This window comes from Hyperolius riggenbachi, chromosome 12 (assembly GCF_040937935.1).
Source record: "Hyperolius riggenbachi isolate aHypRig1 chromosome 12, aHypRig1.pri, whole genome shotgun sequence".
Taxonomy (NCBI): Eukaryota; Metazoa; Chordata; class Amphibia; order Anura; family Hyperoliidae; genus Hyperolius; species Hyperolius riggenbachi.
Window position 1 is genome coordinate 91,290,709 of NC_090657.1, and position 17,729 is coordinate 91,308,437.

The 17,729-nt window shown below is 44.6% G+C and overlaps 1 protein-coding gene and 1 long non-coding RNA gene across 9 annotated transcripts in view; one reads left to right on the plus strand and one right to left on the minus strand.

Annotated features, from left to right (window-relative positions):
* Positions 1-17,729, minus strand: part of LOC137541048 (uncharacterized) — a 617,426-nt gene that overhangs the window by 444,203 nt on the left and 155,494 nt on the right. For all 8 annotated transcript variants that reach the window (XR_011025074.1, XR_011025071.1, XR_011025075.1 and 5 more), the window contains one exon: positions 1,980-2,084. This is a non-coding gene — a long non-coding RNA (uncharacterized lncRNA). The remainder of the gene's footprint in view (positions 1-1,979; positions 2,085-17,729) is intronic.
* The window catches only part of KCNH4 (potassium voltage-gated channel subfamily H member 4), a 323,258-nt gene that overhangs the window by 247,183 nt on the left and 58,346 nt on the right, over positions 1-17,729 (plus strand). The window contains exons 9-11 of the mRNA XM_068262186.1: positions 4,806-5,005; positions 8,956-9,205; positions 14,590-14,804. Of these exons, the coding sequence (XP_068118287.1) occupies positions 4,806-5,005; positions 8,956-9,205; positions 14,590-14,804 (665 nt within the window). The remainder of the gene's footprint in view (positions 1-4,805; positions 5,006-8,955; positions 9,206-14,589; positions 14,805-17,729) is intronic.

Sequence of the window (17,729 nt, forward strand, 5' to 3'; positions counted from 1 at the left end):
AGTAGGACCCCTGGTTTTGTTTAAAAGGAAATAAATATGGCAGCCTACATTTCCCTCTCACTTCAGATGTCTTTTAAAAGCAATTGATACCAAACTACTGATTACTGGATACTGCACAATCTATCATTCATAGGGACTGTAGAAATAAGTACAGTTGGACAGAGAACTTTTTTTTTTCTAATTTTGGTTCTGTTCATTGCCACAATGAATTTTAAATGAATTTTAATTGAAACAACTCAGATGCAGTTGAAGTGAAAATTTTCAGCTGTAATTTAGTGGGGTGAACAAAACGATTGCATGTAAATGTGAGGCAACTAAAGCACTTTTAACACAATCCATTCATTTCAGGGACTCAAAAGTAATTGGACAAATTAAATAACTGGAAATAAAATGTTAATTTCTAATACTTGGTTTAAAACCCTTTGCTGGCCATGGCAGCCTGGAGTCTTGAACTCATGGACATCACCATATATATGGACTTAAAGGAATCTGAAGTGAAAATAAACTTATGATATAATGAATTGTATGTGTAGTACAGATAAAGCCACATACACACGCTCAACAAAAGTCTTTTACTATAAACAACTTTACAAACGACTACGATTAAAAAAGTTGGAAAGATGCATCTTGGCATGCAAACGACTATTATACACACAGAACGGCTTGATGGACGACTTGACAAACAACTACAAATTTACATATCGTTACTCAACTGGTGAACGACTAATATGTTCTAGTTAGTAATGGAAGTCTTTGAAAAGTTGTAGCAGACTTCTGTACACATTGCCATGTTGGACACAACTTCTGTCAGTCGTTCGGCAAGTCAATCCAACAGTTGGATTGACTTGAGCTGCGTCTTATCAGTAGTTGGACGCCTCTTATTAGTGATAAAGCCTTGTCGTTTGCACGTCTTTCACTTGTCAAAGGCCATCCAACTTCTTCAAGTTGTTTGATAATCGTGCATTTAAAAGACTTTTGTTGAGCGTGTGTATGAGCCTAAAGAAATAGAACATTAGTACCACAGATATGAGTCTCATATTGTTTACAGTACAGGAAGAGTTAAGAAACTCAAGTTGTTATCTATGCAAAAGAGCTTCTCCGAGCTCTCCGGCCCAACTCGGGTCGGAGATAGTCCTATCTTCTCAAGCACGTATACATCAAAGAAACAGTGAGAGTCAGTTTCAGATGAAAATATTACTGCGGGGGAGTTCAAAGGGTCATTGGATCTGCTCTGTTTCATAGTTTAAAATACAGAGTGTGGTTTTTAATTGCAAATATGACTGAATGATGCAATGTTATTAAAAAAAAGTTATATACCTAAAAATAAAAATATGAGACTCTTTTCTTTGCTACTAGTGTTCTATTAATTATCCACACTACACATACAATTCATTATATCATACGTTTTTTTCCACTTAAATGTCTTTTTAACTGTAAGGCCTCGTTCACATTATCACACTCAGATGGCCGTGAGATCGAAACGCTACACGTATGATTGCACGACATCTGCATTTGCATGCATTGCGTGGCTGATCCCATTCACTTGTAGTACATGGGTTATCCATGCGTTTTGCTAAAAAATGCATGCAGCTTGCGTTTGAGCACCGCACTGGTACGGAACGCATGCAGTGTGAACATAAGACAGTGCAGTCTATGCACTTCTGATAATCGTGCGTGTCGGCCTCCTACACTCGTTGCCGAAATACAGACAGCAATGCTGTAATGTGAACGAGGCCTAACTGCCATTGCTGTATTTATGAGTTGCTGTTTCCCTGGCTGTTCTATAAACAGTTCCTCTGCTGCTGCTGCCTTGTGATGTCTGTCAAGTGAACAAAATTAGCAACGCTAAGTGTATTTATTTCTTGATGAGATAAAAAGAAAGGCCAGAGACCTCAAAAACAAAAAGGGCCACCAGGAGCTAATAATGCAGTGTGTTTCAGCAGTACGGAAGCAGAATATTAAGTAGAAGGGATACTCACAAAAAGAAGCTGTTCCACTGAAAACGACAGACCAGGCAGATAGGGCGTATGAATCTGTCCCCATTGATGTATAAGGTATCCCTCGGGATCTAGCCAGTCACATCCCTGTATGAAAACAATAAATATGTAAACCATCAAACCCAAAACTTTAATATGTGGAATTTATATGATGTCATTTATTGTAATTTATATTATTTATTTGACCAGTAAGGCTATGTTCACATTGTAAATCGCAAGCGCTGATCGTTTTTGTATGCGATTCCCGGTGTTTTCTGAGCGTTGGGCAATTTTGTGTAAGCGCTTTTCTAAGCGCTTTTGATGAGTGATTGAGATTTGACCCGGAAAATAATAAATACAATGTATTTATTCTTAAAACTGCTTTTTCAAGCACTTAGCGATTTCTCTATACCTTCCATTGAGCCAAAGCGCTCAGAAAATGGTACAGGCAGCGCTTTTGGAAGCGGATCGTAATGGAACCGCTCATGTGTGAACACTCTCATAGGGAATCATTGCACACGCGCATTTAGGGCGATTTCTAAAATCGCCAGCGCTTAAAAAAATACACGAATGCTCATAGGGCTTGATTCACTACAATGTGATAACTGCTATCACAGCAGATATCACGTGAGCTGCCATGTGCAAAGGTTTGTGCGCGAACATCGCTACTTCGCATGATAAGCGAAGGTTTGTGCGCGATCACGTGCACTTTTCACATGAAATGCGCACGTGATTGTGAGCAAACCATCGCTTATCACGCAAAGTAACACTGTTCGCACGCAAAACTTTGCGCACGGCAGCTCGCGTGATAACTGCTGTGATAGCAGTTATCACACTTTAGTGAATCGAGCCCATAGTGTGAACAAGCCCTTCGAGAAGCACAATTATGGTTAAACATTTTTTAAAAAGCATTCTAAAAAATGGGAAGCTTACAAAGGCGCACCAGGTACTGATGCAATTCACAGTCTGCACACAAAGACCTGAGGAAAACACTAGTCCACTATTCAAAAAGAAAGGTGGCCATACACTGGCCGATGTGGCCAAAAGATGGATCCCTCTCTCATCATAACCTGATAAAAGAGGGATCTATCTGACCAAATTCTTCCACACACTGAACATAGATTGTAAGTAGATTAAACTAACTGCAGCGTTGCACTAGATCGAACATGGTACATCAGTCTGCCACTGATGATTGATATCTTTCGTCCAGTACGATTGACTGAATCACCTAAAAATTAACAAACTTTACTCAAAAAATAACATTCTACAAAAATCTGCAGGAATTAGAAAATTGCAATCAGAAAAACACTTTTCAGAAAGTAGAACTTTTGATGGTGCAATGATCTGCGCTGCTGTCTGCACAGGCAGACAGCTGTTTGACCATTTGTTAGGTCTGAGTGCTGCAGGTCCCTGGAAAAGAGACCTGTCTCCACTCTGCAAGCTGCAGGGTTGCTGTTCTGGGGAGGAATTTGCATCCACTTGTCATGCAAATTGCTTAGCTGCTTCCTGTGATGGCTTGCAGTATAAAAACCATTTCTTCCCAGAATTCCTGGCTGGTCATGATGGTTTGTTCCTGCTAACTTACCTGGAGTCTCAGCCTTTGCTAACTGTTTGCTAAGATTATCTTAGAGTAATTCCTTGGGAGCGCACTAGGCATTCCTTCTAGCGTAGTCAGGTTGTAATTATCTGTATTGCCTTGTATTGTCTATCTGTTGCGATTGTCTTGTTGCCAGCGGCGGTCGACAGGAAATCGTTCTGTCTGTTGAGATCGCATTCGCCCTAGCGGTAGTGGCGGTGGTTCCTTCTGTACTCTGTCTTAGGGGTGCAAGCCAGAGCAGCGGTTGCTACTGGTTGCTCCATCTGTTTGTCTGTCTGGATCGCATCTGCCCTAGTGGTAGTGGCAGTGGTTCCTTCTGTACTCTGTCTTAGGGGTGCAAGCCAGAGCAGCGGTTGCTACTGGTTGCTCCATCTGTCTGTCTGTTTGGATTGCATTCGCCCTAGCGGTAGTGGTGGTGGTTCCTTCTGTACTCTGTCTAGGAGTGTAGGCCAGAGCTGCGGTTGCTACTGGTTACTCCTTCTGTCTGTCTTGTCTGGAACGAATGCTTGCTGTAGGCTCGGTGAGGTAACCGTTTAGCAAGCGTTCACGTTCTCTATTCATTTTCATGCTACATTGGTTAGTTAGGGTTGGCATGCTTTGTCTCTGTTGCGCTTTTCGTGCGGAGACCGCGCAATTAGCATGCTTTGTCGCTGTTGTGCTTTTCGTGCGGCGATCGCGCTTAACGAGTGCGTTTGTTATTTTCCTTGGCATTCTGATCATTGTTAATTGCTGTGTCTTTCTTGCTACACTTGTGCTCTCTCTTTATTCGGTCTTGTGTCACTGTTGGCAATCGCCACTCTTGCGATTGCGTTCCCACTTGATTTCCGTTGTTGTGTGTTCACAGTCGACGGGGGGGCGACTAGATTGGTGTCGCTGTGCGCACTCTCTCTCTCTGAGGGCTATCTTACCCTGCATTGTTGCAATTCGTACAATTCCCAACTGGCATCTGTGGCAGGGCAGAGGGGTTGTTCCTCTGCACTCCACAGCTCCATCTGCTGGTGGGAATTTCCCTCTACAAGTGCATTGCACCAAGCTGGGTTCTGTCCTTTTATACGCTTGTGGAGGACTTCCGCCGTGTCAGCGCGCACCTTGTGCGCTGAGCACGGAGATAATTTCGCAATCGTTACAGACGGAATCGGAAATCAAGGTTTCTGACCATCCTAGTATTGTTTGAAAACTACATATAAGCTCAAATGACTCTATATCAACAATTATTTGTCATTATGTTCTAGCTTTGATGCACGCTGTTGTTTTTGGAAACGTAACAGCCATCATTCAACGTATGTACTCCCGCCGCTCACTTTATCATACCCGTATGAAGGACCTCAAAGATTTTATCCGTGTTCATCGCCTGCCCCAACAGCTTAAACAGCGCATGTTAGAGTATTTTCAGACCACCTGGTCCGTCAACAACGGCATTGATGCCAACGAGGTAAGAGGTCTTTAGGTTTTATTTGCATTTTCACTTCCCAAAAAAACAATCCCTATCAAATAGTCTGTATTACGATTTATTCATGAATTTGGGATGCTGTGCAAAAGGCGAACTAAAACAGAATGTGATGATTACCTGATAGTGTAAGCCTATTTTTTATATATTTAATTGAAAACATTACAATGATAGCATTTCATATGTGGAACTGCAAAATGTTTGTTTCATGGAAAAGTTATGCTTAATAAGAATCTGAGGCCAGCAGGAGGTTTCAAAAAAGATCAGAAGGGGATACAGACTGGAAAAGTTGTGTGATGCTTAAAAAGGGAGGGGGTGCACCACTCTGTTGAACAATTAAGAATGTCTTTTTTTCTCTTTTGGGGAGGTTGAAGGTTTAAGGTTGAAGGTTGAAGGTGTGAAGATTAGACTCTAGGATGTTAACAATATGTCTGCTTCCATGAAAGCAAAAAGTAGAAACACTACAGATTTACTGTAGGATTTGAATCAGCTGTAACATAGCTGTAACCTTCTTTACCCTCCCTGGCGTTCAGTTTCTGCTGGATTTTTGTGCAAAAAGTGATCCAATTAATTTTCATAACTGTTTTTCCTGTAAAAGCTTGAAACACAAAATCCAAACTAAATTTCAAAATGACTCCCCAAAACCTCTCCCCAAAAACGAATACGAATGTAAAGGTGTCCATACATCTAGCGATGATGGGCAGATTCGACCTAGAGACAAATGTCTCTCGAATCGAGATTAGAAAGATCTATCGGCTGCCCATACACCGCATTTCAACATGAAATCGCTTAGGAATCGGCTGCGTCCAATGCCACACCGTTGACCCCCCTAGTGTATAAATGTACCCCTTGTGCATTTATACATTACCTGTCCTGTGTCACGCACTGCGGGGTGCCCATCTGTCCAGAGCTGTGGAGTCGGAGTGGAGACAATTTTGGATACCTGGAGTCGGAGTCGGTGGTTTCAATAAACTGAGGAGTCGGAGTTGGAGTTGGATGGTTTTTTAACCAAATAAAAATAGGTAAAAATTAGACTAAAGAGTCGGAGTTGAGGAGTCGGAGCAATTTTGGATACCTTGAGTCGGAGGTTTCATTTTTGTACCGACTCCACAGCACTGCATCTGTCTTCAGAATCCCCCGCAGGTTATTGCAGGTAGGTAGGTAGCCAGGTCTAGGTACCCCCAGTATAGGTTAGCTAGGTACATGTGTCATTCAGTATAGGCTAAATCGGTACAGGTGTGCTTTCAGTATAGGCTAGGTAGGTACAGGTGTGCTTTCAGTATAGGCTAGGTAGGAACAGGTGTCCTTCAGTTTAGGCTAGGTAGGTACATGTGTCCCCCAGGCTAGGTGGGTGCAGGTGTCCCCCAGGCTAGGTGGGTGCAGGTGTCCCCCAGGCTAGGTGGGTGCAGGTGTCCCCAAGCAATGTGGGTGCAGGTGTCCCCCAGGCTAGGTGGGTGCAGGTGTCCCCAAGCAATGTGGGTGCAGGTGTCCCCCAGGCTAGGTAGGTGTAGGTGTCCCCCAGGCAAGGTGGGTGCAAGTGTCCCCCAGGCTAGGTGGGTGTAGGTGTCCCCAGGCTAGGTGAGTGTAGGTGTCCCCCAGGCTAGGTGGGTGCAGGTGTCCCCCAGGCTAGGTAGGTGCTGGTGTCCCCCAGGCTAGGTGGGTGCTGGTGTCCAGCAGACTAGGTAGGTGCAGGTGTCCCCCAGGCTAGGTGGGTGCAGGTGTTTCATAGGCTAGGTGGGTACAGGTGTCCCCCAGGCTAGGTAGGTGCTGGTGTCCCCCAGGCTAGGTGGGTGCTGGTGTCCCCCAGACTAAGTAGGTGCAGGTGTCCCCCAGGCTAGGTGGGTGCAGGTGTCTCCCAGGCTAGGTGGGTACAGGTGTCCCCCAGGCTAGGTGGGTGCAGGTGTCCCCCAGGCTATGTCCATTAGTTGTAAGGGCTTTAGTAGTTTAGCTAGCAGTAGACTAGGTAGTATAAGTGCTCAGATCGCCCAGATCCCCCCTAATCCTGCCTGATCCCGCCCTCCCCGATCCAGCCATTATATACATACCAAGCCTCTATCCAGCGATCGCCGCAGCCTCCTCGCTCGCACAGCTTCGGTATTCTACTAGGAGGATCGTACTTCTTGTGACGTCATACCGCTTTCAGCAAAAATTCCTTGCCTGAAACAGTGTTGGGCATACCACTCAGGAGGTTAACCTCCCTGGCGGCATGATTATTTCTGGATTTTAGGCTCTTTTTAAAACATTTCAGAACCTAAAATCAGGAAAAAAATCATGCCGCCAGAGTCTCTGCAGCAGCCACTGCTCTCACTCACCTCCTTGGGCGATCTCACCAGAGTGATTCAGAGCTTCAGAGGACAGGAAGGAAAATGGCTACTGACGTCTGGATCCCCAGGAGGTGAGTAAAAGCGCCTGCTGCGCGCTATACTCTGCAATGAGCTCCCTGCGCTAGCCCAAGCTACACTCGAGTTTCCTGCCAGGGAGGTTAAAGGTTATTATGCTGATGTGTATATTTTAGAGCAGAGAGGAAGTTCTGAGTTCAGGTCCGCTTCAAGAATTGCAGCAGCCTCATACATGGGTGTCTGAGAGCCCAGTTGAAAAAAAGCATGTGTTGCTAAATTGCTAATTTTCACTACATGCAACTGTCAGCAGTTTTTTTTGCACATGAAAATGGCGTATGTATATGTACACTGCCAGTGAGTTGTGTGCAGGGTGAGTCAAATGTCAGCTCTCCCTGCTGCCACTCAAATTCCCAGTGGCGTAAAATACTATTCCCCTCTGAGTCGTAGCAACTCGGAGGGAGAAGTAATTCAGAGTCAGAACACCGAGTTACCCATGCGTGTGGCACACACTATAGCACAAGTGCTGTAGCGGTGCCCAGGTCAGGCACTATGGGCTTGGCGCCGGCCGCAGAAAGCTGCTGCTTTGTGAAAACGCATTAGATATGACAGCCCATGTTAAACAATGGGCTGGTTTCCATCACATGCATTTTTTTGCACACAGAGAAGAAAATTGACAGCCTGTTGCCTTCTTCTGGACACCATTTGTTCTCTCTCTATATATGACATTGTGTTGCTGTGGAAAAACATGCATGTTTTGTGTCTAAAAAAACAAGAACAAAAAACAACAATACACATGAAATGCACAAATGTCCGGAGGAAGTCTTTCAATGGCAAGAAGATGTCTCTCCTCTTAGACCCGTCAAGCTTATGTATAAGACTCATATAATGTGATGCACTGGTTAAGGGGAGGTTCACATGGACTTCTGGACGGTGTTCAACAACGGCTGCAGCGGTCATTGTTTAAGCTCTGTCCATTCAAGAGAATGCAGTTGGCAAGATCATTTGCCATCATTGGCGCAAACGACGTCCTCAAACCCATCAATTCCCGTCATCTTGTCTTATCCTGATTGCAACACTTCCATGTTCTCCTGTGGGAGTCAAAATGTACCACCTTTGCCGCTAGTTTGAGCGAGACGCCAGGCTGCCGGTTCAGACACCCATCTGAACTAGCCCTAACAGGGAAGCTCAAAAGCCCATCTGCTGTCTTATTGTATCTGCTCTGGAAGTACTAAAAATTTTGCCATGCAGGTCCTGTAGGTAACCTCTAATTGAGTACTTTATCTTCATACATCAGTTTATAGAGCTCAGGTCTACTTCAGGGTCACTCTAAATCAGCCTGTGGGGACTGCTCATTATTAGCAGCAGCTTAGCAGCTCAGACGTATGTTGTAGGATACAGTCATTGCAGCTTCTGTCTATTGCTCTACCACAAAAGCACATTTCGGACAGTGTTGATGGAGTACCGGTCCAGGCTATTCCATCCCGGCCAGTGAGTTTTTATTTTAGCTTGTAGGGTCTCGGGTTGTCCAAGCTTTCAAGGTTTGATAATGCGTGGCATTTTGTCCTTTCAAAATCTCAAGTATCATTTATCTTGCAGCTCCTGAAGGATTTTCCAGATGAGCTTCGCGCTGATATAGCCATGCACCTCAACAAGGACATTCTGCAGCTCCCTGTGTTTGAGCCAGCCAGCCGTGGATGCCTGCGGGCACTCTCCCTTCACATCAAGACTTCATTCTGTGCCCCTGGGGAGTACCTCCTGCGCCAGGGCGATGCTCTGCAAGCAAATTATTTTGTGTGTTCTGGCTCACTGGAGGTCCTGAAGGACAACATGGTGTTGGCAATCCTCGGTAAGCACTCGGTCAAGCTTTGGAATGAAACTGTTTCTATGTTGCTGGCAACACATGGCAGGATTAGGACAAGTCTGTGTTTTCACTGAGCTTCCAGTATTTTTTTTTTATGTGAAGTTAATCCCTGTCCAGTCCTGTGTGAAGTACAGACTTTAATGATTAGCATAAAGCCTAATTAAACCCAAAATTGAACATGAACAAAGCAGATTCCAGTGTCAGTTATAAGGATTATCTTTGAATAGAACTTTTTCAAGCTCAACAATCCTTTGTGTAGCTGTTCTTACCTACAGCTGTACGCCTGTCCATACAGACCAGGGCCCATATGCAATTCACTTTTTCTCCTGAGTTTTCTCCTGGGTGATATTTTTAAATTTGTCAATAAAATGCATTTTAAGCCATCAGAAAGCAAGAAAATATTGATAGTACTTTTTAATTTACTTTTTGGTACTTTTTTAGTTGAAAAGTGCTGGAAAATTATTTTAATTGAAAGATGAAAAATTATCTCCTAGGAGAAAACTGAGGTGAAAAAGTGAATTGCATATGGCCCTAAATGTCCACACACAGTTCAATGTCAATTTAAACAATCTTTACAGATCATTTAAGGTAGAGTGACCAGACGTCCCGGATTGCCCGGGACACGTCCCGGATTCGGGGTCCGCTGTCCCAGGCTGCATGAGGTCCCGGGAAACGTCCCGCTTTCAGCAGCGGGACGTCCCGGCCTCGGGACTCTGGCCACTCTATGCTTATGAACTGGCAGCGGCGTCTATAGACGCCGTGCCAGTTCATTGTCCGCAGCCCCGCTCCAGCCTCCTCTTCCGGTGTCTGTTCCGACACCGGCAGGCGAGCGGGGCTACGGCAAGATGGCTGCCGAAGCCCTGTACTATTTGTCTCCAGTATAGGGCTTCGGGCGCCATCTTGCCGTAGCCCTGCTCTGCCAGGCTGTCCTGTCAGCGCGGGAGACTTCAGGAGGAAGGTGGTCCCGGGAGCAGCGCGCCAGAGGCCGGAGACTTCTGCCAGGTGAGTAAATGCTTTCTTTTTCAGGTGAAATGTTTGCCCGCATTGTTTCTTTTCTGGGGACATGTTTGCCCGCATTGTTTCTTTTCTGGGGAAATGTTTGCCCGCATTGTTTCTTTTCTGGGGAAATGTTTGCCCGCATTGTTTCTTTTCTGGGGAAATGTTTGCCCGCATTGTTTCTTTTCTGGGGAAATGTTTGCCCGCATTGCGTTTTTTTTCTGGGGAAATGTTTGCCCGCATTGCGTTTCTTTTCTGGTGAAATGTTTGCCCGCATTGCGTTTCTTTTCTGGTGAAATGTTTGCCCGCATTGCGTTTCTTTTCTGGTGAAATGTTTGCCCGCATTGCGTTTCTTTTCTGGTGAAATGTTTGCCCGCATTGCGTTTCTTTTCTGGTGAAATGTTTGCCCGCATTGTTTCTTTTCTGGGGAAATGTTTGCCCGCATTGCATTTCTTTTCTGGTGAAATGTTTGCCCGCATTGCGTTTCTTTTCTGGGGAAATGTTTGCCCGCATTGCGTTTCTTTTCTGGTGAAATGTTTGCCCGCATTGCGTTTCTTTTCTGGGTATATGTTTGCCCGCATTGCGTTTCTTTTCTGGGGAAATGTTTGCCCGCATTGCGTTTCTTTTCTGGGGAAATGTTTTGCTGCATTGCGTTAATTTTCTGGTGAAATGTTTGCCCGCATTGCGTTAATTTTCTGGTGAAATGTTTGCCCGCATTGCAGTAATTTTCTGGTGAAATGTTTGCCCGCATTGCAGTAATTTTCTGGTGAAATGTTTACCCGCATTGCGTTTATTTTGTACTGACATGTTGCCCGCATTGCGTTTATTTTGTACTGACATGTTTGCCCGCATTGCGTTTTTATTTTGTACTGACATGTTGCCCGCATTGCGTTTATTTTGTACTGACATGGTTGCCCGCATTGCGTTTATTTTGCCCGCATTGCGTTTATTTTGTACTGACATGTTGCCCGCATTGCGTTTATTTTGTACTGACATGTTTGCCCGCATTGCGTTTTATTTTGTACTGACATGTTGCCCGCATTGCGTTTATTTTGTACTGACATGGTTGCCCGCATTGCGTTTAGTTTGTACTGACATGTTTGCCCGCATTGCGTTTATTTTGTACTGACATGTTGCCCGCATTGCGTTTATTTTGTACTGACATGTTTGCCCGCATTGCGTTTTATTTTGTACTGACATGTTGGCCGCATTGCGTTTATTTTGTACTGACATGTTGCCCACATTGCGTTTATTTTGTACTGACATGTTTGCCCGCATTGCGTTTATTTTGTACTGACATGTTGCCCGCATTGCGTTTATTTTGTACTGACATGTTGCCCGCATTGCGTTTATTTTGTACTGACATGTTGCCCGCATTGCATTTATTTTGTACTGACATGTTGCCCGCATTGCGTTTATTTTGTACTGACATGTTTGCCCGCATTGCGTTTATTTTGTGCTGACATGTTGCCCATTGCATTTAGTTTCTGGTGTCCAGGGTAACTGTTACTGCATTTATTATTTAATGGTCATAGATGGCTATGTTTGCTGCTTTGTGGTTACGGTATACTATTAGCATCACACAGTTTCTGCACACCCATGATGCAAAGTCTCGTTTGTCCACATCATGGCGTAAACACTGCTTTCTTATGCCTCGGTGTTACATCATTACGTTAGCTCCGCCCATACAATGTCATGACCACGCCCATTTTTCGCCGCGTTCCCCCCCCCCCCCCGGTCTTCATCACTGTGCACTCTTCAGTCCTCCCCACTTTTCGCCGCCCCCCCCCCCCCTGCACCCACCCTCCCTGTCCCAGGTTGGACCTACAAAAATCTGGTCACTCTATTTAAGGTAGCAATTTTGTATTGATTGCTGTGGAAACGAGCTGATCAGCTCCTGACCAAGCTGTGTATCTAGCTCAATGGAGAGAAAAGGCGGGGGGGGGGGGGGGTTATTTTCAGTTATACAGTTTTTTTTTATAACATTGCATTATTCTCTAATATTTGCTGTGTACACACTACTCAGCATTATAAATGATTTTACAGAGCAGCCTAGTGAACTTTTGAACTGTCCTCTGCAGAGACAGAAACAATACAGTGCCAGACACTTGAGATAATAAGCTTCAGAGAACAGAGCTCTCTGCAACTTTGAAAGTCGTGGAGCTCAATGGCTCTTTTGCAACAGGAGTTTCTTAACTCTTCCTGTACAGGAAACTGGAAACAATATTAGACTTATGTCTCTACTCCTGATGTTTTATTTCTTAGCTGTACTACACATACAAATCATTATATCATATTTTTTTTCGTTTCAGTGTCTCTGTAAGACCAATAGTGTCTGAATAGTTTCCAGCAGAAAAATCAAAGTCTTGCCATTGCACAACATCTACTTAAATTAATTATAAGTCTGCATCCTCATGCAACAGACACGCGTTTTCATACCTCCTAACTTTTTAAGATGAGGAAAAGGGATACTTTAAGACACGTCCCTGTCACACCTCTAATCACACCCCTACCACACATACCACTAAAATTCATAAGCAAAAGATCTAATTTTAGAATTCAAACCACACTGGTCCTATCTATCATCACTAGTTTTTCTTCATATTAACAATTGAAATATACATTTAAAGAATGGAAATAAAGTTTGTAACCAGTCCTATACAATAAAGCCTAACTGTCCCTGCGTCATCCACTTTCCCTGTCTGTCTGTCCGTGTTTTGTTTTGTACTGCACATGTGCGCAGTACAGACAGCCGTTGGGATGGGAGAATGGGCCAAGGAGCAGGGAAGCCGTGTGCGTGCGTGGCGCTAGGCAGCTGGTGCGCGCGTACGCACACTGACTGGCGGCGGTGGCGTGGTATCACTACCTACAGCCCGTTTTTAAACAGGCTTAGGTAGACTAGTAAAAGATATTTTTCAGTCCTGAAAGAGGGACAAATGAGGGACAAAGAGGGACAGAGGGATTTGGCTTCTAAAGAGGGACTGTCCCTCTGAAAAAAGTGACAGTGACAGTTGGGAGCTATGTGTGTTATATTGTAACTAGTGGACCTAAGCCTGTTAATATAATGGGCTCTGGGCCTCCCTCACAACCCCCCTCCCGCCCCTGTGACCGCCGCCGCATGTCAGCGCCCCCATGCCCGCCCGCACACCATGTCTGCACACATCCTCCTCCTGATCTAACTGCCGCCCGCGTGCCGCACATGAGTGGTACGCAACAGCACGGACACAGGGACACACAGGAGAAGGACACAGCGACACAGGGGATATTGTAATGGAGGGGTGCTGAAAAATGAAATCTGATATCATCTGACTTGGATTGCTCCACTCTATACAGGGCCCTTTGCACTTTTCAAGACCCATGCGCTTTATAACTTGGATTGAAATGCATGCAATGTGGAAGGGCCCTTAGTGACCTCACTATGAACTCTATAAAGCACAATAATAATTTCTGTACTTTGCTACGTAAAGCCTAGAGTTGAGCCGAAATTTTCGTAATTTCGCATTACTATAATTACGCATGCGAAATTTGCGATTACGATGCAAAATTACAGTAGCGTAATTGCCATTAAAATCGTAATTGGAAATACCGTAAGCGTAATTTTCAACGCAGTTCGTTCATGCCGTAATTTCGCATTAAACGCTACCGTAATTTCGCGTTAAACCGTAACGCTCCGTATAATATAAAAAAGCCGCCGACTTTAAGGGTTAATAGCAAAGCCCCCTTAAATGCTAAGAGCCTCAAATTTGAAGAATACATTAAGGAGATCAGGAGGAATAAGAGGAAAATTTTTTTTTTCAAAAAGACCTTATAGTTTTTGAGAAAATCGATGTTAAAGTTTCAAAGTAAAAATGTATGCATTTAAAAACCCGCTGACTTTAACGGTTAATAGCAAAGCCTGCTTAAAGTTTAGGAACACCAAATTCTTAGGGTATATTAAGGGGATCAGTGGGAATAAGAGGAAATTTATTTTTTTCAAAAAGACCTTATAGTTTTTGAGAAAATCGATTTTTAAGTTTCAAGGGCAAAAATGTCTTTTAAATGCGGAAAATGTCAGTTTTTTTATTTCGTAATACCAACTGTAATGCGAAAATTACGCGAAAAATTACGCTTACGCGAAATTTCGCGAAATCCTTCTTCATTACGATTATGTACTTACGGCCATAATCGTAATTACACTAATTACGCGAAATTTCGCTAAATCGTAATTACGTCATTACGCTCATCTCTAGTAAAGCCTTCATAGATGCTTTAGGTAAGACTGTTCATTAGAGAGTATAGAGGAAAGCCATATTTCATTGGTAAACTATGATTTAAACTTGTAGTTCAATGTTTAGGTGTCACTAAAGTATTTTTGTAACTCTTCTCTCCTTCAGGAAAAGGTGATCTGATTGGTGCTGACATCACTAGCAAAGATCAGGTGGTGAAAACGAATGCAGATGTGAAAGCCCTCACATACTGTGACCTGCAGTACCTCACTCTGCGAGGCCTGGTGGAGGTGCTGGAGCTGTACCCAGAGTATTCCAGCAAGTTCATGGCGGATATCCACCACGACCTGACATTCAATCTGCGGGAAGGCAGTGAGACAGATGTAAGATAGGTGTGAAATCTGTGCTGGTGTGCTATGGATGTATGTAAAGCAGGTTCATGTGTTTAGCAGTCAGTCCTCAGGGCAGGGGAGTGTAAGGGGGCTGCAATATATTACCAGGGCGACCTTATAGTAGTCCTCATGAATGTGATGGCCCTCAGGGTAATTGAAACAGGCAGGTGTATTATCTTTGTCTGCTGTGAAGGTGCTGGTGTAGTGAAGGAGCGATGGGACACACTGAGTTCTACATTGGGCCCCCTCAAGCACTGTGTACATAACAATTGATATGGAGCACCATAGGACAGCTGCAGTGTCTGGTTTATTAATGATTACCACTATTTAAAGCACATACAGAGGTGACCATTACCAGCAGAGCATCAATGAAGAGCTAATACAGTGGATGAAGGAGGCCGCTGAATCCTCTGCTACAGCACTGTGTGAAAGGGTGCCTGGATAGACATCACCTGCATTATATAATGTGTACTGTGGCACTACCTATTCATAGCTTAGGCTCTATGCGGACAAGCAGCACCCATGACCAGCTTTGGCAGCATGGTACACACCTTCAGGCAAGAGTTCAAGCATAGCTCTCCCTGTCACCCTTATGTCTTTCACCAAGATAACTGTTAACTGCTCAAGGAATGCCCCTGGCACCGGGTACACAGTTACATCCAGCACCCATGTGAATTAAGTCTAAAGAATACAAAATATTTGTAGTTCAGGTACAGTGGGATGCGAAAGTTTAGGCAACCTTGATAATCGTCATAATTTTCCTGTATAAATTGTTGGTTGTTAATAAAAATGTCAGTTAAATATATCATATACACACACAGTGACATTTGAGATGTGAAATTAAGTTTATTGGATTAACAGAAAGTGCGCAATAACCGTTTAAATAAAATTAGGCAGGTGCATAAATGTGGGCTCTGTTGTCATTTTATTGATTCCAAAACCTTTAGAACTAATTATTGGAACTCAAATTGGCTTGGTAAGCTCAGTGACCCCTGACATACATACACAGGTGAATCCAATTATGAGAAAGAGTATTTAAGGGGGTCAATTGTAAGTTTCCCTCCTCTTTTAATTTTCTCTGAAGAGTAGCAACATGGGGGTCTCAAAACAACTCTCAAATGACCATAAGACAAGATTGTTCACCATCATGGTTTATGGGAAGAATACAGAAAGCTGTCTCAGAGATTTCAGCTGTCTGTTTCCACAGTTAGGAATATATTGAGGAAATGGAAGACCACAGGCTCAGTTCGAGTTAAGGCTTGAAGTGGAAGACCAAGAAAAATCTTGGATAAACAGAAGCAATGAATGGTGAGAACAGTCAGAGTCAACCCACAGTCCAGCACCAAAGACCTACAACATCATCTTGCTGCAGATGGAGTCACTGTGCATCGTTCAACCATTCGGCGCACTTTACACAAGGAGATGCTTTATGTGAGAACGATGCAGAGGAAGCCTTTTCTCCGCCCACAGCACAAACAGAGCCGCTTGAGGTATGCTAAAGCACATTTGGACAAGCCAGCTTCATTTTGGAATAAGGTGCTGTGGACTGATGAAACTAAAATTTAGTTGTTTGGGCATAACAAGGGGCATCATGCACGGAGGAAAACAACACAGCATTCCAAGAAATACACCTGTTACCTACAGGGATATATACGGTGGTGGTTCCATCATGCTGTGGGGCTGTGTGGACAGTGCAGGGACTGGGAATCTTGTCAAAGTTGAGGGATACGTGGATTCCACTCAGTATCAGCAGATTCTGGAGACCAATATGCAGGAATCAGTGACAAAGCTGAAGCTGCGTCGAGGCTGGATCTTTCAATAAGACAACGACCCTAAACACTGCTCAAAATCCACTACGGCATTCATGCAGAGGAACAAGTACAATGTTCTGGAATGGCAATCTCAGTCCCCAGACCTGAATATAATAGAAAATCTGTTGTGTGGGTTAAAGAGAGCTGTCCATGCTCGGAAGCCATCAAACCTGAATGAACTAGAGATGTTTTGCAAAGAGGAATGGTCCAAAATACCTTCAACCAGAATCCAGACACTCATTGGAACCTACAGGAAGCGTTTAGAGCAGGGGTCTCAAACTCAATTTACCCGGGGGCCGCAGGAGGCAAAGTCAGGATGAGGCTGGGCCGCATAAGGGAGTTCACGTGTCCCCGCCGCAAAACGAGGGCTGCAGAGCCCCCAAATCGCCCCGGGGGGCAATCCGCCGGCATTTCCTGGAAGGGGCAGAGCTTTCAGCTTCAGCTCTGCCCCTCCTGACGTCAATTGCGGCGGATCGCCGCCTCTGCCCGCCCCTCTCACTCTTCCTTCACTGAGAGGGGCGGGGGAGAGGCAGCGATCCATTCGGCGATTGACGTCAGGAGGGGTAGAGCTACAGCTGGAAGCTCTGCCCCTCAGCGCAGTCGTGGATGTTTGCGCGGGGGATTTGGGGGTCTGCAGCCCTTGTTTAGCGGCGGGGATGCGGCAGGTTACTTGGGAGCACTGAAGCGAACTATAAGGTAAAATGGGCAAATATAGTTCGCTTCCGTGTCTCTTTTGCTTTTGCCGGCAGGCAGGGCCGGTTTAAGCAACAATGGGGCCCCAGAGCAAAATAAACCTGCCCCCCCCCCCCAACAGATACCCTGGAACAAAAATCGGCATTAAGGGATCTTTTTTGCAGCTGGTATAGTCAGGGTGTGAAGCCCCAATCGGTCGGAGCTCCACATTCTGGCTACCCCAGCCTGCATGGGGGACAAGGGGTTAAAAAGTTTCAGGAGGGGGGACCCCACATAATTTTTTTAAAAAAATTCCCACACTCTAAACATAAAAAAAAAAATTGGGAAAATAGGAAAAAATGCCAGGAATCTTCATACAGCCATATTGCGGCTGTATAGCGATCCCTGGCCAAAGCGCTGTGGCTGCGTATGG